The sequence below is a fragment of the Labeo rohita genome, chromosome 21 (assembly GCF_022985175.1).
Source record: "Labeo rohita strain BAU-BD-2019 chromosome 21, IGBB_LRoh.1.0, whole genome shotgun sequence".
Classification (NCBI taxonomy): Eukaryota; Metazoa; Chordata; class Actinopteri; order Cypriniformes; family Cyprinidae; genus Labeo; species Labeo rohita.
This window is the reverse complement of record NC_066889.1, coordinates 12416866-12443661: the sequence shown is the minus strand read 5'-3', so window position 1 is coordinate 12443661 and position 26796 is coordinate 12416866. Positions and strand designations below refer to the sequence as shown.

The window sequence follows — 26796 nt, the reverse complement described above, 5'->3', positions numbered from 1 at the left end:
CCGAGCACAAAAGCATACACATATTTTACCGCACTATGTTCTGGAGACAGCAAGAAAAAAGTTTGATGTATGTCCTAGGCATGTTGAAAGAAGGATTTCAAAGGAAAGGCTAATCCATCAATCGCATGCAAAACACTTCCCGTTTCAGAGCGTGTCATGGTTAAGTGCACTGAAGCACACAAGCAAACCCTAGATTCTCCACACACACAACATATTTTCTTCGGGTACCAAATGCATCTGCTTTAATTCGGAGCAGCTGAAAATATCTCATGTAAAATGTATAAAGCGTGAAGTCTTTCAGGAAGTCGCTAATAAACAGGAAGGCAGCACAGGCCCTGTGTTCCTCCTCCTCACTAGATTTAGCACTAGAAGCACGCAGCCCTGCTGCACAATTTATCAAAGCAAATTTATGAATCAATTGTCATCTCTCCTACTGACAAGCAACTGAGCTCTCCCTCTAACGGCTTGACAAATGGGACGCAAAGCTATAAGAACAGCGCGGCGGAGCTGCTTTCCAGAGTTATTATCTTCTTCATGGCTGATTATGACCAAATGCAGCCTTCATTTAGAGAATCTGACTCAATAGAGGTCAGAAAAACTTGTGTCATGCAGCATCCCACAAACACCTCTGCAAAACCTCATTTCAAAAACTGTATATATGACGCATATGTTCACTAACTGTCCTTGTGGTGAATCCAAAGTCCTTTAGCCATCAATAAGGATTGTTTTGCCACAGTAATCCTACTAAAACTCACCAAAGCACACTTACTTAGTATATCCAACATGTCAAAGGCCTCGTACACACTGCAGATGGGTCATTCTCAAAATAAGGTGACTGCGGAAAGTCATGGAATAGATTTATTTGAAATAGTTAAGAAACTCCATGTAACCATACTATAACCTAACAGTGTATTGAATAATATGAATTATATTTTCTTAATTGCTTGAATTTGCCAAGTGCCCTTGTGCCCTGCATCTGGTATACCACGACTATGACATTTATAGTTATTTATTTGTTTATATTTTAAAATCAATTTGTTTTCCAGGGTTATGCTTTAGTGCACAGTCTACCAAGTGTGCAAAACAAACAATAACTTAAAGTATTAAGAAAACATAAATAATTTAAAAAGTAAATATGTCCCTTGATTTTTTTATTTGTCACTGGTGTTACCAGTGTTAAAAACCTGCATTTTAAAAGAGGGAAATGTACTTTCAAGGTCAAAGTTTAGAGTTAATATGCCTACATCCACACTGTATTTAGGGCCCTATTAAATCCATTTTATTTATTGTTATTTATTTATTTTTTTTGCTTTAAGTTTTCTGGATTCCATTTTTTTTATTAATCAAAAAGTATGTATAATTAACTAAAATCATGAAACTTACACAATTTTTTAGCAACAATTTATTCAGTTATTTTTTCTCGCAAATTCAGTTTATAGGGCCCTATCAAATCCATTTTATTTTTTTCTCCCCAAAATTCTGTTTTATTTTTTTCCACATTCAGTTTTTTTTTCCTGCTTTAACTTTTCTGGATTTCATTTTCTTATTTAATAATCAAACAGTATGTATAATTAATTGAAATCATGAAACGTACACAATTTAACAACAATTTATTAAATTACATTTTTTAAGGCCCTATGAAATTATTTATTTTTTTGCCACTTCAGCCAGAATTCTAGCCTGAGTCTGACCCGAGCCTGTCTTTTTCCCCCTTCTCCCAAAACAGCTTACACAACTGTTTCAGCAATCAAAATAGCTCAGTTTTACATGTAATGGCAAAGTGATTATATTTCTTTTTTTGAGCATGTTTTGAGCATTTTTTTGTTCGTTAAATATAAGTTCTTGTTTTCTAAAGTAACGACCAAGCGGCCAGCGGCCGACAGTGAGTTGACCGTAGTCTATGATCAATTTTGCCTTCTCAAACCATCACAACTTGCTTAAAATAAAATCTATAGCTATTAAACAATTCAAGCATAACAACGTTAGTTTAAACATTCAACCTAGATAAATATGTACTATTAGGCGCATATCCAATCATTTGTGTGAAGAGTGAAAGCTAAAGAGTGCTTTGCAGGACATGGATGTAAGGGTAAAGCTGCAGTCACACTAGACTTTTCATTCGACTGACCTCCATTCATACGCATACGAATGCGTCAGTTCGGAAACGCAAGCCCCTGCAAAGATATTTCACATTTCGCTGCGTAGCAAAGTTAAAGTTCGGTGAACTCTGACATGCAAATTCACGTTACATTTTAGATGTATTATTATATGTTATGTGTTGAATTTAAGGTTTTAAAGAGGTCATCGGATGCAAAACTCACTTTTACATGTTGTTTGAACATAAATATGTGTTGGCAGTGTATGTACACAACCACCCTATCATGATAAAAATCCACCCGGTGGTCTTTTTGTAATCTTTATAAGAAATATCCCCTTTTTCGCTCCCACGATAGTTGATTGACATGACTGTCTTACCTTAGACCCGCCCTGATTAAGCTGTGAACAGTTCGACTTCAACTGCCATTGTTTCGACTCCGGGGCATGGGAAGACAAGAATGTCTCTGATTGAGCAATTGAGGTGTTCTGTTGGTGGATGTAATAATGATCAAAGCAGTCATCATTTACTTCTGACATCTGAGCCGCTGAAGATGCAGAGGAATAACAATACTTTCGTTTTAAAAGAAAATGCGCCAGGCCATCTACATAAATGCATCTGTGTTCATGCAAATCGTTCGTGATGCAGCTTCACCTACATCAGAAGTGAGTATAAGGGTTTTTATGCATCTTTGCAAATCACCTTTCTTAATAATCTGCTAGTTAGCAAGTTTCGTGGCTAAACACGGCTAAAGTAAACAGACCGGCTCGTCACCCCACAGAAGAGAGGGGCAGGGTGAGCAGAGCTCATTAGCATTTAAAGGAACATGCAATAGAATGGCACGCTCTGAACAGGGCTAATTTTGACAAGGTAAAACAGGTGTTTTTTACACTATCGCATCCGATGACCCCTTTAAAAAGACGCTGCAGAGCTTGACGTCACATCACGACCGTTGCAGCATGCAAGGAAATTTTGCATGCTTAAAGTCTAGTGTTACCGCAGTTTAATAAATCATTCTCAACTGTCAAGGGTGTACTTTTATTTGTGTGCACTCGCAATATCAATAAAATGTTGTGCTTTTATAAAATAAAGAGAACAAACATAATGCGCTTTCTGCAGTCTGTCTTGAACAGGAGCGCTTCACAAAAATTAACTGAAACTCAGCAAATACATGCATCACAGACATGATAAATATATCTATAGAAAGCTTTAAATGTCTACTTAACAAAATCAAATAAATCGAAAACAAAAACTCTATCATTATGTAATCCGTAAAGACGCATTTCTCTGTAAAGGTGCGTCCAATGAGGAAATGGCGAGTCAGGATCGTCAATTTTATCCTTGTGACACTAACTCAAAAAACACTAGTTTATTAAAAATAACTAATTCAAATATCTCCTTACTATTTCCCCACGACACATTCATGGTAGTTACTTTTGCTGGTAGTTTGTGGCAAGCTTTAGCACTTGAACGCGGAAATCTTCCAGCTCGCTGCTACTGCTGCTGGTGGGACACTAAAAACCATCCAAGCCGCTCTTGACAGTCGCGGTAGCCTGGTCTTGTGTTGTTTCCACCAGAGCGGCAATTTTTTTTCATCACCATAATTGGATGGATGTCTAAAATAAGGAGAAGCCTAAAACAGGCCCGATGCCTGGCCCACGTCTGAACTATGATGTGAAAATTGGCTCGAAGCCCGGTCCTAGGGGCGTAAAAAAGTTGGGGCCATCAGGCCGGGGCTGAAATGCAGGGCTCTAATTCATTCATACTATATAAAACATACTTTTTTTGACATTAGCTAAGTAAGTTTCAAACCAAATGTAGTACCTATACAGCATGCAATTTCGCATGCTATGGTTAGCTATAAAATTTTCATTACTGAGTCTTACATTCTGTACAGACAGAACATTAATCTCTCCTGCATTTAAATGCAGCTGCCACTCCCAGAACTTTGCGGTGTGTACATGTCTGTAGTTCAGTGGGCAAGAAAACAAAGAAAATGTGCTGAATAACTCAACTCCTTTCACAACAATTGCACCTTTAATTATTACACCACACATTGCCATTTGACAGATTTTTCCTCCTTTTTTTAATCACGGCACATCTGTCTAGGGGATACACACCACTAAAAAGAATGATTTCCCTGAGGTGTGCTGCCGCCCCTGGCATCTGTTCCATAGCCAAAGTGCACCTCGACCAGTCAAATACGAGATGGATGGTGCACTGACGGAACTCTAGAGCTGCTGCATTGAGCTCAGCCAAAATGGGCCCATGAAAAATACTGTACCACAGGGCAGTGTTTCCCAATAACTTTTTGACTTAGATATACCCACAGCCCCTCAATAAGACTACAAGTGTTTATTTTATTCAACTGCATATCTTTTAGCATTATCATTAATATTATTACTGATTAGGCAAGTGGCTTTCCTACAAAACAGCTTTGAAAAATCTAAATCAAATATAATACACATATGATTTCCTATTAGCCTTTCTTGGGAATCACTTGCACATGTCATAGCTGCATAGGTCTCAATTGATCTTTAAAAAGAGTATATATATATATTAAATTTATAAACTGTTTCTATGCTGGTCAGATAAAATTCAAAAGTAATCAACTGAAAAACTCCCCTAGAGCAATGAATATAAAATTTGCCAGCAAAATGGGTCTGTGTGAATATTCTAATAAGAGAGTTAAACTGTTCTTTTGTGCTCCACTCCTGATTCCTTTCCATAGAGATGGCCTTTGCCACGGGGTGCTTTTTAAAGTTGCTTAATGAAGGAGGCTTACAGTGGGCTGTGATTGACAAAGGCCAATTTAATCTGCCTATTAGTCAAACACACGGTGGGAGCAGCTAATTATAGTGGGAGGCGCTCCAGCTCCTTCGTTTTACATTGCCAGAGATCTTTTGTAGCTTTAAATGATGCAAATCCAATTGTCTGAAACATCTCTCTAAGCCTTTGTCCTGTTATACAACAGCTAGTTCCGGTTTCAAAAGTGCTGATATAACAGTTCAACAGCACTGGGATTTTTTCACTTCTATTACTTTGCTTGTTAGTGTTGATTTCAAGACAGACTGTCAATCTGACCATTACTGTTGGGTTTTTTTTGTCACTCTTTCTGTTAATGAATGAGTCATTGAATCAATAATTTAATCAATTCGTTCAAACCCACCGATTCATTCCATTATCAAAGAAGTGACTGTTTTTATGAGTCAGTCATTGAATCACTCATTTAACCAATTTGATCTAACACACTGATTAATTCAGCGACAAAATAGAGAATTTCTTTATGATTGAGTCACTGAATCAATCATTCAACCAATTGTTCAAACACACTGATTCGTTCCATCATCAACAAAGTAACTGTCTTTATGAGTGAGTCACTGAATCATTAATTCAATCGATTCATTCAAATGCACTGATTCAGTCAATTATCAAAGAAGTAACTGTCTTTATGAGTGAGTCACGGAATCATTAATTTAACTGATTCATTAAAACCCACTGATTCATTCCAATATCAAAGAAGTAACTCTTTATGAGTAAGTCATTGAATATTCATTTAACCAATTTGATCTAACACACATTCATTTAAGGAAAAAACAGTCACTTTCTTTAAGCGCGAATCACTGAATCAATTATTCATCCAATTTGTTCAAACTCACTGATTCATTCCATTATCAAATAAGAAACTGTCTTTACGAGTGAGTCACTGAATCATTCATTTAACCAATTAAATCTAACACACAGTTTCATTCAGAAACAAAATAGTGACTGTGTGTATGAGTGAGACATTGAATCATTTATTCAACTGATTTGTTCAAACCCACAGATTCATTCTATTATCAAAAAGTAACACCCTGCGCCCCAATGTGCATACTATTCACCCTATCTGCCCTAAATAGTACTGAAATTTACTGGTATCACATAGAATTTAGGGTGGATAGTATGCATATTGGGACACAGGCACTGTCTTTATGAGTGAGTCACGGAATCATTAACTTAACTGATTCATTCAAACCCACTGATTCATTCCACTATCAAAGAAGCAACTGTCTTTATGAGTGAGTCATTGAATATTAATTTAACCAATCTGTTCTAACACACATGTATTTAAGGAAAAAACTGTCACTTTCTTTACGAGTGAGTCATTTAATCATTAATTTAACCAATTAAATCTAACACACTGTTTCATTCAGAAAGAAAATAGTGACTGTGTGTATGAGTGAGACACTGAATCGTTTATTCAACTGATTTGTTCAAACACACAGATTCATTCTATTATCAAAGAAGCAACTGTCTTTATGAGTGACTCACTGAATCATTCAACTAATTCGATCTAACACACATATTCATTTAAGGAAAAAATAGTGACTGTCTTTATGAGTGAGTGACTGAATCCTTAATTTAACCAATTAGTCCAAACTCACTGATTCATTCCATTATCAAAGAAGTAACTGTCTTTATGAGTGAGTCATTGAATCTTTAGTTCAGCTGATTCATTCAAACCCACTTGTTTATTCTATTATCAAAAAGTAACTGTTTTTATGAGTGAGTTATTGAATCATTCATTTAATCAATTTGATCTAACACACTTATTCATTTAAGGAAAAAATAGTGACTGTCTTTACAAGTAAGTCATTGAATGATTAATTCAATTGATTTGTTCAAACTCACCATTATCAAAGAGGCAACTGTTTTTATGAGTGGGTCACTGAATCATTCATTTAACCAATTTGATCTAACACACTGATTCATTCAGAAACAATAAAAGTTACTGCTTTTATGAGTTTCATGAGTTCATTCAAACTATTCAGTTCCACTGATTTATTCAAAAAAGAAACAAGTGAGTGGCTACATCTAAAACTGCAAACTAGGTACTTTTTGAGAATAAATAAGTACTTGTACCATATATATGTTCAATATGGTACGAATGCATGTAGTATGATTGTACCTACCAGCGTTAGATGTGTAGTTTCACTACTACTCACAAATTCATAGCCTCATGGGAAAATTGCAAATGTTAGGTATACTGCTTCGCCTACTGTTTTATGAATACCATAAATTCTGACATACTGCTCTTTTTTACATACTTTTTTTTGCCTGGTATGTAGTAGAAAAGTCTGCATATTCGGATCCACTGTCTGTATGAGTGAGTTAATGAATCAATCATTCAGGTGATTTGTTTAAACACTTTTGTTATGAGACATTAAATCATTTGTTCAATAAATTCAATCAAAGAGTGATTAATTCAGGAACAAAACACCACTGTTGTGTGTTTCTTAGAGAAAAATGGTTCACTCTGTTGTTTTGGAACAATATCCACTGATGGTGCAACAATTTCCATAATTACATAACTGGACATATTATGTTCATAAAGTAAGTTACTCAATATTAACATTTTTCTTTTAACTGAATTCAGTATCACATTCCAACAATATCACAGTCCAAAAAATCATGCTTTTGTTCTGAATATCAGCACAGCTGTAATTACCAATGCCAAATCACACGAAGTCCAGCAGAATCTCACTGTTTCTGTATTGTAATCATGTACCAGTGTAAACAAACTGAAACACATTGGTAAGTACAACAGCAAATGGCCACTGAAGCATCTGCCATCCTGTCCGTGTTCTCTTTTTGATGTCTATGCCAGCTGGCAGAGGGCACCAGGGGCACGAGTTCACCTACCCGGCCGTGCTGATGTCACGACCGACGGGTCACAGTCTGGGGTGGCATCTACACTCCATCTCAAGACCTCTCTCCAGGGGTCCTAGGTGTTTGGTTAACATGGCCACCAAGACCATAAAGCTCTATTAATCCATCACTCTGTGCCCCTGACAGGTGGGCAGGTGAACCCTGGGGCACCCTCAACACACGATGCCAACAAAATGGAGGAGGCCAGAACCTTGGTTCAGATCGATACGCACCCACCCGGAATACAAAACGAGTCTGCTATTCATTACAAGCCGTAACAACCCCTGGCTCTGTCTCATTCATCAGCCCGGGCTCTTTCTACTCAGTTATCATCTAACCTCAGAGTCCATGGGTGAATAAACGATGCTACAAACCCAAGCAACATCATCAGGGAGTGAAAGAGGGATGAGTAGTAGCAGAGAAGAATAGGGAAAACCCTGAAGTCAGCTGCCTAAGGGCCGTCGGGCTCCGCTACGCCCACCGTAGTCAGTCACTCCATACATCTGTCATGCTCACGACCAATTGGATTATCTGTCCTTGGTTGTAATTTACAAGCTCAAGTAAATCCTGCTACATGAAGGACAAATTTTGAGGCGTAAGCTGAGTTGTCTTGAGAGCAGCGTGAAACCTCAGATGCTGTTTGCCACGCCTCTCCTTCATAACTCGCCGTTTATGTCTACCATAAAGTTTACAGACTCGTTTTTATATACAACCGAATATTATTTACGACACAAGCCAAATCACACAGCACTGTAATCAAGGTTGATGCCATCGCCTTGGACCGGCATATACTGAGGACAGAGTTTTTCGGATACAGTGTTTCCCAACTTTTTTTTTTTTTTTCTGACAGCCCCATTAGTAAAGCTCAAAAATGCTAATTGCCTTTATCAGCATAAACAATAAACTATTAATATTAATGACGAGGAAGCAACATTTCAGAAAAAAATGACATTATTAATATTTAATTTTGTAGGCTTGATAAAATCATGAGATTAATTATCATGCAATCATATTTAAAGGAGAAGTCCACTTCCAGAACAACAATTTACAGATAATGTACTCACCCCCTTGTCATCCAAGATGTTCATGTCTTTCTTTCTTCACTCGTAAAGAAATTGTGTTTTTTGATGAAAACATTTCAGGATTTTTCTCAATATAATGGACTGATATGGTGCCCTGAATTTGAACTTCCAAAATGCTGTTTAAATGTGGCTTCAAACGATCCCAAATGCGGTTGTAAATGATTCCAGCCGAGGAAGAAGGGTCTTATCTAGCAAAACGATCGGTTATTTTAATAAAAATAATAATGTTAATGACTTTTTAATGTCAAACGCTCGTCTTGTTTTGCTCTCCATGAACTCCGTGTATTCTGGCTCAAGACAAGTTAGGGTATGTCGAAAAACTCCAATCTCATGTTCTCCCTCAATTTCAAAATTGTCCTATATCACTGTTTTACCTTTTTTGTTAAGTGCACTGTAAAAAACAATTTGTTGAGTCAACTTAAAATAATTTGTAACTTGCCTGCCTTAAAATTTTAAGTTCAGTCAACTAAAAAAAAGTTTATTCAACTTGTAATGTTAAATTATACTAAGTGACAACTTAGATATTTGATTTGAATCAACTTAAAATTTTAAGGCAGCTGGTTTACTTACCCATCTGTTAAGTTTAGCAAACACAAATATCTAAGTTGTTACTTAGTACAACTTAACATTTCAAGTTGACTAAACTTATTTTAGTTGACTGAACTTAAAATGTTAAGGCAGCAGGGTAACAAATTATTTTAAGCTGACCCAACAATGGGACCCTTTTCTATTCTAACATGACAATGCATCTGTGTATAAGGCAATGTTTAAAAAGAAATGAGTGAACTGGACTGTTCTGCATAAAGCAAAGTCCCAATCCCAGCTAAACACCTCTGGTGTGACTTTAAATGCAGACCTTATGCCAAAAACTCAACAACAAACGACAATGACTTGTATATATGGGTACAGTCATTTTAGACACTGCCAAAACGGTTGAAACAGAGATGGAAATACAATTTTTAAATTGTTTCCATCTTTGTTGCCACAGTTTTGTAAGTGCCTTCTTCTGTTCTAAAGAACAAGGTGTCCCAATATTTTTGTCCATATAGAGTATGTAAAAGTCAGTGGTGTTTGGTGATGAGTTTTTGTTAGAATAGAAAAGGGTCCTGTCCAAACTGTTGCTATAAAATTAGAAGAACACAATACCCTAGAATATCATTATATGCTTAAACATTAAGATTTGCACTCAGGGAAAGTACTAAAAGTAGTCAAACCTGTTCATTAGAAGGGGTGTTCCAATACATTTGGCAATATAGTGTATAATTCTGTAAATATTGTTCAGTGTTTTGCACAGGCGAATCGCTTTCTTTGTTTTCCTCATAAGACCTCAATATACTGTCAGAAACCATTGGTATTCATTTTGTGTCACCTGATATACTTTTTCTGGACTCTCAAAGTGACAGTAACTGTTGACTTACATTTTATGAATCACCAAGCACCACAGTTACAGCTAAAAATCTACTTCTAAAAAAGTAACCTTCATATTGGATGGCCTGAGGGTGAATAAATTAATGGCCAATTTAAATTTTTGTGTGAACTATCCCTGTAAGATTTTAAAAACGCTAAATATCACATACTGTATTCTACCACAGATTTGACTGATGGAAATTTACAATCTAATAAAATTGCATACAATTATATATTTTATTCTTAATTTTAAAATATAATACATTTTATTTAATAATATTTTTATTATTTATATTTACCTTAAAAAAATATATTTTTCCTTAAAAAGGAACAGTGTTCAGAGCTACATGTGTAGCAATACAAAAAAAAAAATAATAATATTTAATTTGTGCAGTCTAAAGTCTGGAAAAATCATTAGATTAATTATGATCAATGCAATCATACTTAATCATGTAATTGTTGGTACACTGTGTAATTAATTTTGTACAAAATATGTGGCTAATTATTATTTTTCTGTATTAAATATATAGTAGTTTATTGTTTGTTCATGTTAGTTTACAGTGCATTAACTAATGTTAACAAACACAACTGATTTTAATAATGCATTAGTAAATGCTGAAATTAACATTAACTAAAATTAATAAATGCTGTAGAAGTTTTGTTCATTCTTGGTTCATGTTAACTAATGTAGTGAACTAATGTTAATGTTAAATGAACCTTCAAATGTTCATTTTTTGGTGAACTATCCCTTTAAGATTTTTAAATCCATAAATATCACATGCTGTATTCTTTGACTGATGTAAATTTATAATCTAATAAAACCACATAAAATTATATATTTTATTCTTAATTTTAAAATATAATACATTTTATTTATTAATATTTTATTATTTATATTTACATTTTTTTTCTTAAAAAGGAACAGTGTTCAGAGCTACATGTGTAGCAATACAAAAAAAAAAAGAATATTAATATTTAATTTGTGCAGGATAAAATCATTAGATTAATTATGATCAATGCAATCATAATCATGTTATTTTTGGTACATTTTGTAATTAATTTTGTACGAAATAGGTGGCTACTTATTATTTTTCTGTATTAAATATATAGTTTAAATTAAAATTAAAATTTATTGTTTGTTCATGTTAGTTTACAGTGCATTAACTAATGTTAACAAACACAACTTATGATTTTAATAATGCATTAGTAAATGCTGAAATTAACATGAACTAAGATTCATAAATGCTGTAGAAATTTTGTTCATTCTTAGTTCATGTTAACTAATGTAGTTAACTAATGTTAACTAACTAAATGTTTATTTTTTGGTGAACTATCCCTTTAAGATTTTTAAATCCATAAATATCACATTGTGTATTCTTTGACTGATGCAAATTTAAAATCTAATCAAATTGCATAAAATTGTATATTCTGTTCTTATATTTTAAAATATACTAAATATATCATTTATTTATTTTTATTATTGATATTTATATATTCTTTCCTTAAAAAGGAACTGTGTTCGGAGCTACATGTGCAGCAGCAGTACAAAATCCCCATGGGGGACATGTCTTCCCCACACTGGAAATCAGCATTCTGATAGATACCAACACAGAGAAAAAGCCATCAGAAAGGATGTAAAAAATCCTCCACAGATCCATCCTTCAGCCCACAGAATGGGAGGCTCTTGTGCTTTGTGGCTGTGACAAGAGGAAGAAGTTTCTGAAAACAAGCCCCAGTCTGTGTCTGGCAGAGCAGCTGCTCTCAGACTGTTTATGGCTGTGCTGCCACGGAGGCTCACAGTGTGAAAGTCGACAGTTCACGCTGAATTAATTATTCATTCGGAGGAACCTTATTAAAATGCATCTTTTTTTTTTTTTTTGCTGCCTTGAAATATAATTGCAAGTAATAAGCCAAGAGGTCAACGAGGCATTTACAAGCTTGATCTACCGTCATACTATCTCAGCCCTATGTTGTTTTAATAGGCTAAATTAATATGAAGGGGTATGGTGTTTTCTTCATAAACTGTTCAGCGATTAATGATTCCATCATTTTTGGGGTAATTTTCTCCTATCTGCCTGGGTGGGGGAGGAGGTGTATTCGGATCTTATCAAGGAGAATTGAATGTAAGGATGTAGCTTCTATTCATCATTTGATCCATGAATACGGCGCTCATATGTCTGGAGCCCCTGAAGCGTTCTCTGAAATGATTCAACTTAAGATTTTTATCCAAGTCAATTTGCATCAGTTTGCCTGTCAGCAGTTCCCAAACCGAGTGAATGGAAATGGCAAAGACTCCGTCAGTAGCATTGCTCGCACAAAAGCCTCCAGATATAATACATACTACAGTTTTGTCACAGCAGGATGAAGGTGTGTTCATGTCACGACGGTATTACTGTAATTACGAGATTCTGGTTTATAAAAAGCATTCACACAAGCATACGTACCGTACAGGTTAATGTAGCTAGCACATAGTTGAATGTCCCACTTAAAATAACCTATAACTTTATTAATAAGCTGCTTGCATAATGACTATTATTTGTAGTACTGTGGCTTTGTCTATTGATTACTCAAACCATAGAGGTTAATTTTTGCTCTAATAGTGTTGCCATAAAAATACATAATTCTAAGTTGGAGGACATGAACCGCCTTGAGTAGAACGTTTAGAGTTGTCATCTAGTAATTATGGTTATTACGACATGGCGTGAACACAGTATGTCTCCAATTTACTTTAAAATTTTAGGATATCAGTGGTAAGTTTCAGCTCTGTATCGTGTCTACTGTAGATGGACTTCAGGCTCCAAAAAAAATGGGTCTTTCAAAAAATATTTTAATATTATTATTATTATTATTATTATCATCATTCTTGTGCATTAATAATAAATAATATATTTTACATTTTTGTCACACTATTTTTTACAATTATTTTTCATTTATTTATTTATTTATTTTTTTTTTTTTATTATTTATTTCCTGCATTCGATAAACAATTTTTTGCAGGTCTGGCAAACAACAACAACAACAATATCATAATAATAATAATAATAATAATACCAAATTAATAATAATAATAATAATAATAATAATAATAACAAAAGATTTTAACTGTTATTACTTCTATTATAAACTGTACAAATTATACATTGTTGTTGTTATTATTATTTCTATTATTTTATTATTATTACTATTGCAATCTATTCAAGTTATACATTAATAATAATAATAATAATTATTATAATAATTAAAAATAATATATTTTATTCTTTTATTACATTTGTTTATTTAATTCATTACAGTATTTCCTGCATTAAAAATAGTAGTAGTTTGGCAAATAATAGTATTAATAATAATAATAATGTTTTTACTATAGTTACTACTATAAACTACACAAATTATACATTGTTCTTATTATTTATATTGTAAACTAAACAAATTATACATTAATAATAATAATAATAATAATAATATTTTGTTTTTACTATTGTTACTTCTATTATAAACTGCACAAATTATACATTATTATTATTAATACTATTATTATTTATATTGTAAACTAAATAAATTATTCATACTACTACTACTACTAATAATAATAATAATAATAAACAATATACATTTTATTTTTAATCACATTCTTTTTTAAAAATTATTCAGTACAGTATTTCCTGCATTAAAAAAACTAGTAGTTTTGGCAAACAACAACAACAATAATATTATTATAATAAAAATAATAATACAATGTTTACTGTTACTATTACAAATTATACTACTATACAAATTATACATTAATAATAATAATAATAATAATAATAAACATTTTTTATCACAATCTTTTTTAAATTATTCACTACAGTATTTCCTGCATTAAAAAAGTAGTAGTTTTGTAAAACAACAACAACAATATTATTATTATAATTATTATTATTAATATATTAAGATATAATATTATGTTTATTATAAACTACACAAATTATACATTATTATTATTTTTTATTGTAAACTAAACAAATTATAATAATACTACTAATAATAAACTATATATATATTGACCTTCCTAATTACATAAAACATATTACAAAAACTTGAAAATTAAATTCTACAAGATGACTTTATACATATTTTAGATTCATAGTGATACAGCCAAACTGAGCTGAAAAGATGAACACTGGAAATAAAAAGGACATTAGGGCCGTCTGTGTGTTAATATAGAGCCTGTAGAGGGTTGTAGGACAACAAATAACTAAATTAAGAGGCCTATTAGAGCTTCAAACTGAGCTGTGATACTCACAATGTGCAACTGTAGGTAGTCTCCGAGGCCCTGGCTGCTCTCCACCTGCACCAGGATGGCATCACTCTGCTGGGTGCTGAAGCCCACGGCCAAACGGTCCGCCCTGGTGCTTGGCCTATCATTGGGGGCCCAGGTATACGTGATGAGCGCTCCTCCTCTCCCGAAAATATATGTGGTCCCAGCTGCCAAATGAAGGAAGACACGTAATATGAGCTAAGGATTTAAAGATGTTTCATGAGACAACAGAAAATAAGAATGGAAGAGAGATGTGGAGCAACACAGCAGGAGGGATGCGGCAATGTGAATGTGTGAGGCAAGATGGATGCTAAAGAACCAGCTCACATCGCATATTTGCCTGCGCTCTGCCTCATATGAGATAAAAGCGTCTCTGTCTTTAATAAGTTGCCATCTGTTCAGATGTGCCTTGAATGCTCATTTGCAACGTGTTTCCTTAGTGACAAACGTCATATTCAGGACTGCCATTTGAGATGCAAGCATCCTGCGTCAGTTTAGAGCTGAAACGTCTTATTGGCCTTGAAAAGCAGGGCCCATTTCATTGCGAACTCCACCAACTTCTTGCCCTCTTGTTGCTCTTGTTCTTCGCCACGTACTTGGGCGCTAATATTTCACTACGATTGGACATGGCATCGAATCACAGCGGCTGTATAGAAATGAGGATCTGAAATGGAGCCAGCGCTGTGCTGCGTCAGCTTGGTAAGAAACCACCGCAGGGCGGGACGGATGCCCGACATGCTTTAAACTGCCAAGCTATCCGCGCTGAAACAGCCCTAGAGAATGAACCTGGGCAAATGTGTTGACCGATTTGCCAGGGTAAAATGAGAGGTTGTAATGTGAGCTGCCTCACTGTTGAAGCACAATCGCACAGTAATGGGCAAAGGTGAATAACGTCCAGCTATACTTAATGAACAATGTAGAAAAACACATCAAGAAGGGCCCAAAAGCAAAAGATATCAAAAACAATTTAAAAGAATGTTTTAGATCTTTCCTTAGATCTAACTTCAATATTCTGAGGTATTTTTGCAATTACAGCTGATATGCTGGTTGAAGGTCTCTTCGCGATAGCAATCACTAAGTTAAAAGTACAATTCAGCCAAAAATGAAAAGCCATTCTTCCCGTATATAACATTCTTCTTTCAGACGAATACAATTGGAGTTATATTAAAAATGTCCTGGCTCTTCCAAGCTTTATAATGGCAGTGAATAGGCGTTGAGATTTTGAACTCCAATGAAGTGCATCCACCCATCATAAAAGGTACTCCACACGGCTGCCAATGCATTTGTATATGAAAAATATTCATATTTAAGACTTTATAAACCGTAATCTGTAGCTTCCGCAAACTGTGGTAGTGGATGTGTTTGTGATCGGTGTTTTGTTTTGCTTTCTCCTCTGTACCACATTCGTCACTTCTTACTATCTTTCTCTAGATGCACTTCCATGCAGAAACAAAAAAAAAAAAAATGTATTTCATATTAAATGTTATTTTGCACTTTTCATCAAATTGAGTAAAATTTAAAATACATTTATACAGAGCGTCTACTTACACTAAGTGCAAACAGCATGCTTTGTTGGCAGAGGCTATTTACACTAACTCAGCCCACAAACATGTGGTTGGTATAGTCAACTTTACAAAGGACGGCTACTTAACATCAGCTTCAGTGGTGTAAAAAGTTGTGGTAAAACGCATAGCGGTAACTTTTTGATGACATCGACCCAAGCTCGAATCCACCACAAACTCGTTCTTCTTCCTTTTCACATCACATATCAGATCGAAAAGTAATTCATATTCAATAAAATGAATGAAATAATCGAAAAGAGTAAAACAAAGTGTCTCACGGATCTCAAAATCATGCTCCAGAAGGAAAAACGACGCTTTAAGAGCCAGGGGGTGAAAACTTTTGAACAGAATGGAGATGTGTACATTTTTTCTTATTTTCTCATTTAAAACTGCCCTTTAGAGGCTACAGAAGATACTAACATGTTTCCCAGAAGACAAAATAAGTTAAATTTACCCTGATCTTCAAATTCAAAAAGTTTTCACCCCCGGCTCTTAATGCATTGTGTTTTCTTCTGAAGCATCAGTGAATGTTTGAGCCTTCTGTAATAGTTGCATATGAGTCCCTCAGTTGTCCTCAGTGTGAAAAGATGGATCTCAAAATCATACAGTCACTGTTGGAAAGGGTTCAAATACCCAAAAATGCTGGAAAACCAAAGAATTTGTGGGACCTGAAGGATTTAGTTCCTGAACAGTTTAACTGTTCAGGACAAACAAGGGACATCAACAACTATCACTAAAAAAACAACAACAATAACAACAACAAAAAACATGCAGCTGTGGATCATTCAGGTAACAACACAGTATTAAGAATCAAGGGGATGTAAACTTTTGAACCGGGTCATTTTTATAAATTCAACTATTATTTTCTCTTGTGGACTATATGTACACATCTTTTATGAGAAATATCTTATTCAGGTCAGTACTAAATAAAAAATAACATGTATTTTGCATGATCCTTCTTATTTTGGTAAAATAATTAGGATTTTGCAGATTCTGTAGGGTGTATGTAAACTTTTGACCTCAACTGTACATTACTGTAAATTGTTACAGTTAAAATTGTTACAATTTTAATCGTTTGCCAAAACAAAAAAAAACTGCTTGTACTATCTTTCTCGCTTGTGCTACATATTTTGTTATTTAATGAAATAACATTCAAACAGTCTATTCTAGATATGCAAAGCACCTGTAACATTATTTAAAAGCTCTTCAAACATCTGTCAGGTGCTTCCCGTTTGTCACGCTCAACACTCAGCATCTGCTGTAAGGCCAGATTTTTGTTCTTCATTGGTACATTGAGACTAAGCTTTCCTTGAACGCCCTCCCAACTGATTAATGGTTTGCTAAATGACTGACCTCCCCTCTCAAATTTCACCTAAATACCTGAATGCCAAAGTGGAGCCACCTGTCATTCCTGGCGCTTGTGGTCGTCTAAATGAGCAAACAGAGGAGGTGCGGGGAATGTAATTAAGTGTTCTGGCGAGTGGTCCCCTAGGCGGGATGTGGGTTACAGAGTGCTGAACACCTGCTCATGAAAGCTGCTAACTAACTTGTTGAGTTTGGGCCGCGATGCATCACAACAACTGTTTGAGCTGCTGAAATATTAAGAACGGTTATTATGAAATGCTAAAACACATGGGATCAATCAGGCCTATTCATTTAATTGGAGCTAAAGTGTCTGTTGTCAGCAGGGTCCAAAATTAACGCTTGCCAAAACGCCACATGAAAGTAAAATTCGGTATTGGCTATTAAGTCAATTAAAAATGGTTGCCAGTCATTTAATTCCGAACTGGAGCATAATATAAAGTTATAATAATGATAGTCTGACCCTGACTGATGTAAGCGCCATGTAATTCAAATGAAAGACAAACAAACCGCCAACCACTAACTTTTATGTCAATGGAAAATTTTAGAGTTCATCTACAATGCCTGACTTTTTAAAAAATCTGTAGCTCCATGACGTGACACACATGTGGAATATCCTTCACATTAATCCACCCCGACAAAAATATCAGGAACAAAACCACAATGTGTCTTGACATTTGTGACAGGCGCTGTTTTATTGAGAGACACATACTGACTCTTCTTATATTATTCTGTGGAAAAACAGCTCAATAATTCCAGCGTCAAAGAGACTTAAATGTATTTTTTAATAAGAAATGATGAAAAAAGTAGTTTCATGGTCACCATTGCCAGTTGGGTTATATAGTGAACCTACTTTACTACATAAACCATTGTGATCTAGACAACCCATGTGACTGCAGTGGCCCAAGGACATTTTTTATGGGACGTTCAGCCTGAGGTGAAACTTAACCACTGCTATCATGATGCATTCAGAAAGTGTATAAAGTCCCCAAAACAGAATTGATTTCCCCACTCAGAAGGAATAAGAATTTATTGGCTTGGTTATTTTCTAAATGTTGGAATCTGATTCCACTCTATATCATTTTAAGGTTGTGCTAAACAAATCAATATCACTTCACGTAGGCCTCTGATAATGTTGTCTGCCTTAGATTGGTTGTGACCTATACTCATTTATCTGCCCTTGAAAATTATGACATACAACCATTCGTAGCCCTTTCTATACATGAGAACAAGGATGCTTGTTTTTCGCAAATTTGCTCAAGAAAAGAGGATGTTGATATGGTACATTTAAGCTGTTAGTGGGCACTCAAAATGTTTCTATTACTCCACAATGGCTCTTTGTCGGGCTTTAGCGTAGTGTAACAAGCGAGGACCAGTGCATTAAGTTCCTGATAGGTTAAGCATTTGTAAACAGTGTTTAATTCAATAAACACACTGAATGAACTGTCCGCACACACCGTCTTTGGGGGAAAAAAAAGTCTTGGAGGCAAAAATTCAATTTTCCTGCTTCAGTTACTCCCTGTAATTCAACTAAAAAGACTTGTGTGTACTGAGCAAGATAAAACCATTTCCTGAGCCGTGTGCCATTTAAAACAACCAATTACAAAACAGCTTTTATAATCCTGACTGTATGAAACAGGAATTTTGGGCAGGATATATTAAAGTGCTTTTCCCTTTCTTAGGCTGCAGTTGCCACAGACATGAATCATAGTTTGTTTGCGTTTTAAAGGTGGTATTAGGGAATTTGATTAGACAAGACCATAATTTTATATATAAATACATACATAATATAAGTTCCAAATTTAGCGCACATACAAAGACTTCTGAATAAATTTAATCATTTAGCTTAGCCCTACTAAAAAAATAGCTAAAACCAACCTGAGATGGTTGACTGGTCTTAGCTGGTTTAAGCTGGTCTTAGTTGGTCTTCCAGCCTGGCTAGGCTGGTCAAACTGGTTTTAGCTGGTTGTTCCAGCTGGTCTCCCAGCTTGACCAGCTAAGCCTGGCCTTATCACCTGGGATGACCAGCTATAACCAGCCAACCAGCTTAGGCTGGTTTTAGCTGTTTTGTTTTTCTTTCCCCCAGCTAGGCTGGTGAAGCTGGTTTTAGCTGGTTGTTCCAGCTGGTCTCCCAGCTTGACCAGCTAAGCCCGGCCTTATCACCTAAGGAAGTGGCCAAAACCCCTCTAAAACCACCCTGCTGACCAGCTATGACCAGCTAAGACCGGGCTGGATGACTAGCTAAAACCAGCCAACCAGCTTAGGTTGGTTTTAGCTGTTTTGTTTTTCTTTCCCCCAACACCCTGCTGAAAAAACAGCTAAAACCAGCCTAAGCTGGTTAGCTGGTCTTAGCTGGTTTAAGATGGTCTTCCAGCCTGGCTAGGCTGGTCAAGCTGGTTTTAGCTGGTTGTTCCAGCTGGTCTCCCAGCCTGACCAGCTAAGCCCGGCCTTATCACCTAAGGAAGTGGCCAAAACCCCTCTAAAATCAACCTGCTGACCAGCTAAGACCAGGCTGGATGACCAGTTAAAACCAGCCAACCAGCGTAGGCTGGTTTTAGCTGTTTTGTTTTTCTTTCCTCCAGCACCCTGCTGAAAAAAAAAAAAAAAACAGCTAAAACCAGCCTAAACTGGTTGGCTGGTCTTAGCTGGTTTAAGCTGGTCTCCCACTCTGACCAACTAAGGAAGTGGCCAAAACCCATCTAAAACCAGCCTGCTGACCAGCTAAGACCAGTCTGGATGACCAACTAAATCAGCCAACCATCTTAAGCTGGTTTTAGCTGTTTTTTTCAGCACCCTGTTGAAACAAACAAAAAAAAACTGCTAAAACCAGCCTAAGATGGTTGGCTGGTCTTAGCTGGTTTAAGCTGAAAGTAACTGGTTTTAGCTAGTCTCCCAGCCTGGCTAAGCTGGTCAAGCTGGTTTTAGCTGGTTGTTCCAGCTGGTCTCCCAGTCTGACCAGCTAAGGTGGCCAAAACCCCTCTAAAACCAGCCCGCTGACCAGCAATGACCAGCTAAGACCAGGCTGGATGACCAACTAAAACCAGCCAACCAGCTTAGGCTGGGTTTAGCAGTTTTTTTTTTCTTTTCTTTTTTTTTTTTTTCCAGGGCAGTGTTTTTATAACAAGTTTCTCTTTTTTTCTTGTTTACAGTAGGGCTGTCACAAATCCTCGATTCAATCTGAGTACTCTATTTTTTTAATGTTGAGTAACCGCAAAATACCAGAAGTGATGCATTCCATTGACAAGAATCAATGAAACACATTTTTAGACAATTTTCCAAGGCTGCATGATATATTAAACACATTTAAATCATAATAAAGCATAAAGCTATTGTGAATTCACAAACACTTCAGTTCAATTAAATAAATATGTACGATGCCGTTTTAATATAAGTGCTTGAATTATTTAATGCATGTAGGTATCTCAGAACGACTGTGTGTGGCATGTGTGGAGCATCTCAAACTCCATCTCTGCATATTATTGTGTGTTTGGGTTTATTATAATGTTCATCTGGAAATGCAATATGGGCCATTTCATCAGGTTTGCAAGGTAAATCATTTATAAACCTACACAAACACAGGAGAATACATGCTAACTGTTCATTGTGATTTCAAAATAAAAGCTCAAACCTTCACTCTGAGTTTACACAGTTTGATGTTCACATCTTAAAGAAATTACTGTAGCATTTCTGTCGCAAACAAATAGCCAGATATTAAAGTCGACATTTGATTGAAATGTTGTTTAGTCAATATTAAACATGAATTAGATTGTGCAGAAAAGTGTAAAAACAATCGTCAGGTCATTAGCGCCATCTGCAGGCATTTGTTATCAGGCATAATGTACATAGTTCTATTGTTTATAACAGTTTTGTTTAATAAAATCATATGATTGCTTACTTTTGATATTTTATATGAACTAATTATTACCTCATTGCTATTATATATGTATTTTAAGTTATTTTAAAGTATGTTGTTCACATATGTCTATTTTTATTACCACAAAAAAGTATTAGAATTATTTGATTCATCGTCAGAATAATTGACTAATTACTCGATTACCAAAATAATGGGATGTTAAAACCCATAGCAGTGACTTTTTGACGCTACTGACCCGAGTTCGAATCCGCCTTATGCCAAACTCGTTCTTCTCCCTTTTCACATCACATATCAGATCGGAAAGGCATTTATTTTGAATAAAATGAAGGAAATAATCAAAAAGTGTAAAAATAAAGTGTCTCACAGGTGTTTATTGGATTATCGATAAGTTATTTTAAAGGCTGTTGGTCTATTTTTATTACCACAAAAAAAAAAAAAAAAAAAAAAAAAATGACAAAAAAAGTGACAGCCCTAGTCTAGTGGTTCTGACTAAATATTATTTATTTGGTGTATTTAAAAATGCAATAAACAAAAAGCAGAAAATATGTGGGTTAAAATATGCAAATATGTAGAGAAATACATTAAAAATACAACTAAAAATGTTAAGCCAGTGTGTCTGACCTACTTAAAGAAAAAACATTAGTGATGACTAAAGTAAAGAAAAGACTAACATTACTGATATGTTAAAAATGACTTAGTTTTTAGTTTTATTAATTTGAACACGCACACACATTTTTTCCTCTTTAGTCCACTGTATATATATTTAATAGACTAAGATTTCAAATGGCGTTTAATCTATCCCTGATGAGATTTTGAACCGCGCTATCCATCTTTTCTTTTGCTTCTTAGATTAATAAACATTCCACAGAGTATTCTTATGGTAATATCACAACTCCATACCCTGCGGGATAAAAAGCAAACACATAATAACAAAAATAAGCGAAAAAAAGAACATTTCTGACTACATCACCTCCCCAGTGAACAGTTGAGCAAAATGATTTTTTCCCGGTCTTTTCATGCAGCTCCGAAACGGGTTTTACATGTTTCTTCTTTTCAACAAGGCAAACAACAATCTCCAATAAACCACTGGGATTGGATTTCACTGAGAACGCCTGTGAGATGCTGTGATTAGATAAGCTGTGTGTATGGAGGCTAAAGGGAAGTGAGTTAGGAGCAGTGCAGTTATTTGCTGTGTGTTCCCAGGTGCCCACAGACAGAGCGATATTGCAGTCGTGTCCACTGGATCATGTGTGTACAGGCTCAGTCCTTCTGGACCTAATATTCCTCACGGCTCTGGGAATCAAAGTCATCCTTCTATACAGACACATAAAAGTGGTCAAAAGATGAGGAAAACTACACAACGCTCCAGAGATATTTGCACAAGATTTCACATTTCTTGAATAAATTATTTCAAGTTATTAAGTTATTCTGCAGTAATGTGTTAATGAGCATTACTGCAGCAAGGGTATAGCGCAGAATAATAATGAAAGCTCATTTTCCATTGTCTTTGTGCTAGTAGAGGTAGACTATGACGTACTTCAAATGAACAATTTTATCCCACCATAGGTTTGTGTAATAATCAGGATATTTGATTCTTCAAGGTCTACTTCTTCTCTTAAACAAGATAGATACTGTAGATATATAGATGCGGTTGAAGTCAAAAGTTTACGTACACCTTGCAGAATCTGCAAAATGTTATTTACTTTAAATAAGAGGGATTATACAAACTGCATGTTATTTTTTATTTAGTACTGACCTGAATAAGATATTTTACATAAAGTGACGTACACATACAGACCACAAGAAGAAAATATATATAAAATGACCCCATTTACATACAAGTTTACATACACTTGATTCTTAATACTTCGCTATTACCTGAATGATCCACAGCTGAGTTTTTTTGTTTAGTGATAGTCGTTCATGAGTCCCTTGTTTGTCCTGAACAGTTAAACTACCCATTGTTCTTCAGAAAAGTCTTTCGGGTCTCACAGATTCTTTGGTTTTTTTTCAGCAGTTTTTGTGTATTTGAACCCTTTCCAGCAAGGACTGTATGATTTTGAGATCCTTCTTTTCACACTGAGGGACTCATATGCGACTATTACAGAAGGTTCAAACGCTCACTGATGCTTCAGAAGGAAACAGGGTGCATTAAAAACCAGGGGTGAAACTTTTTGAATTTGAAGATCAGTGTAAATTTAACTTATTGTGGAAAACATGTCTTCTGGGAAACATGTAATATCTTCTGTAGCTTCTGAAGGGCAGTACTAAATGAAAAAAATATGACTTTTAGGCGAAAAAAGAAAAATGTACACATCATGCCATTCAAAAGTTTTCACCCCCCAGCTCTTAATGCATGGTTTTTCCTTCTAAGGCATCAGCGAGTGTTTGAACCTTCTGTAATAGTTGCATATGAGTCCATCAGCTGTCCTCAGTGTGAAAAGATGGATCTCAAAATCATACAGTCATTGTTGGAAAGGGTTCAAATACACAAAAATGCTGAAAAACTAAAGAATTTGTAGGACCTGAAGGATTTTTCTGAAGAACAGTGGGCAGTTCAACTGTTCAGGACAAACAAGGGACTCATGAACAACCATCAGTAAACAAACAACAACAACAACAGCTGTGGATCATTCAGGTAACAACAAAGTAATAAAAATCAAGTGTATGTAAACTTTTGAATGGGGTCATTTTTATAAATTCAACTTTTGTTCTTCTCCTATGGACTATATGTAAACGTCTTCATGTGAAATATCTTATTCAGGTCAGTACTAAATAAAAAAATAACATGCATTTTGTATGATCCCTCTTATTTTGATTAAATAATTAACATTTGGCAGATTCTACAAGGTGTATGTAAACTTTTGACCTTAACTGTAGATAGATACATAGATAGACAATCTTCCTACTCAGTCAGACTTTGTCAAATAAAGTAACTTTTGAATTTTTTCTTTTGACATTTGATATTTCTGTTAAACACTTGATATTGCTATTAAATTTCCATCTATACTTGGCTGCATGACATTTTAATTTGTCTTGCAGGTATCAGCATATTAGTTTTTGCTGCAGTATAAAATGCTTTTAAAAATAGAATGGAAAGTAATTAAGAGGGAAAAAAATAAAATAATAAAAGATAAATTAATCTTTTCTTGCTGAATGTGGAGTCTATGCCAAAAACAAACCAGCTGCCGCTTTTGGGACGACTACAACATTTTTGTTAGATCCATCCCAAGTATTTTTTGTGTATGGATTCAGTTCAACCGCTTTGCACTTTTTTTCTTTCTCTGGATGTTTAGCTGCAGTATTATTGCCAGAACGTTCCATCCAGCTCAGCAGCTGAAAACGCCTAAATATTTTTGTAGAAACCAAGATACATTTTCTTCAGGATTTTTTGAGGAATAGAAAGTTCAAAAGCGAAGCATTTATTTCAAATAATATAAACATACAAAACTGTCACTTTTGATCAATTCAATGCATCCTTGTTCAATAAAAGTATATATATTTTTAATCTTACCCCACATTTCTGAAAAATATTGTAACATGGTTTTCATAAAATATTAAGCAGCACAACTGTGATTTGCATGAAAGAATGTAATTTACTTGAACCAACTTATTTAAATATTTAAAAATACACTAGAAGCGAACCTTTGTGACTCATATATTTCATTCTAACTACAATATTTTAATCATGCATAGCATAATTAACCCAGACTCAGTAGCATTCATTTCCTAGCTGTTTCTTAGCACCAATGTAAAATCAAGTCTGTTTAAATATACAGCGTGTAGCATAAAACACATCCTCATCTTTAGTGTTTGGAGAGTGATTAACCTTTCGGATAAGTTTGCCTGTCAGTTTGTGCACTGGGCTCATCAAGGTAAATGTGAACACCCATCATTTGCGGTTCATTAAGTCGACACGTTCAGCCAAACCCAGACGCATCTGACAACTCCAATAACTTGCAGCACTCCTACAGAAACCAAGTGGAGGTCTCTCTTGTTTCAGTGGTGTAGAAAAATAGATCCATACAAAATTAGTTTACAACTCTTCCTGCTGGCATGAACAAATATTGTGTTAACAATACGCTATAGAAAACTGAGCAGACGTGTTATTTCAAGCAGTCACAATGCAAAATCTGCAAAGAAACCGACGCAGTCTACTTAGCATTCTTTGCAGCCGCTCACATGTTTTGCAACACAATATTTGCCTCTCTCCCACAAAACTATTCCACGGGTGCCAGGTTGTATTAACCTCCTACATTACGCAGGATAAACCACACCGGATTTACACTTATTTTCCCACAGTGTGGAAGTAGACTTTGAGACTTGATAAGCAAGCTCTGCGGGCTAAGAACATCCTGCTCATTTCAAACAGGAGCAGCAAATATAACAGGCTGCAGCGAAATTAAAATAAGACTAGGGATGCGAGAACAACCAAATAGGATCTAAATTCTAAATAAGTCCTGTTAGTATTATTGTGATGTCTGTTAATAGCAACAATGCTATTTACAGTATGAAAAAGCAATCTGAAAAAGCAAGATTTAATTGAAACCCAGGACCTGGAATACATTTTTTATGGGTTGTTTTTCAAAGCTGCAAATGAAATTCATTTTATGGTGTGGACCAATAATAACACTCTGGGCTCTCAGCCATATAACCATAAATAAGCTACACGACATTTGAAAGAATAAATATGAAAAAATATTAACTTTTTCTTCTGTAGGCATTTTTCGGATGTCTAATCACAAAGGAAGCAAACAAATTAGCAAAACTTACTTTCACCTGAACATTAGTGTTTTATCGAAGAACTTCTCTAGATTATAATATTACCTTGGTTAATCAAATCTAAATGGGTTTTTAAGTTGACAGTGCGGATGGAAATCAAATGAAGACTTGTACCCTGCAGTCAGGCTAACTGCGTAGCGCTGAAATATTAGCAATTTCCTGTAATTGCGAAAACCTGGCAGTGAATTACTCTCAGTGTGAAATGCTTCGACGAGGGACTGGACTTCCCTCTGAGAGGCGTTTATGAAGTTGCAGGCGTCCAATTTGATTTTGGAAACTGTTGGCCAATTCTGAGTTAAAGATGGTTTACCATTTATACTAATGTGACATCCCAGCTGGCTTTCTATCAGTTAAAGGTGCAGTATGTGCAGTATGTTTTTTTTTTTTTTTTGGATGTTACAATGCTTCAGTTTTGGGTTTTTGTTTTTTTGCAAAGAAAACTATATATGAGGTAGATTCCCTCAAGCAGTGTAAAAACTGCGTCTCTGTGGTACTGTCAAAATGTTGCTTGGGTTTTGTTTGAGTATCCCGACCAGCAACACTGACTTAACCCGTGGTGTTTCCTTGAGGCAAGGGAGACAATAAAACAATGGCAATATTACAAAATATAACCTCAAAAATGTATAAATCACTTGTTTTCTTAA

General features: G+C 35.2%; 1 protein-coding gene across 16 annotated transcripts in view; it reads right to left on the bottom strand.

Annotated features, from left to right (window-relative positions):
• Nucleotides 1-26796, bottom strand: part of nrxn2a (neurexin 2a) — a 497417-nt gene that overhangs the window by 57906 nt on the left and 412715 nt on the right. For all 16 annotated transcript variants that reach the window (XM_051093387.1, XM_051093386.1, XM_051093393.1 and 13 more), the window contains one exon: nucleotides 14558-14739. In XM_051093387.1, coding sequence (XP_050949344.1) covers nucleotides 14558-14739 — 182 coding nt within the window. The remainder of the gene's footprint in view (nucleotides 1-14557; nucleotides 14740-26796) is intronic.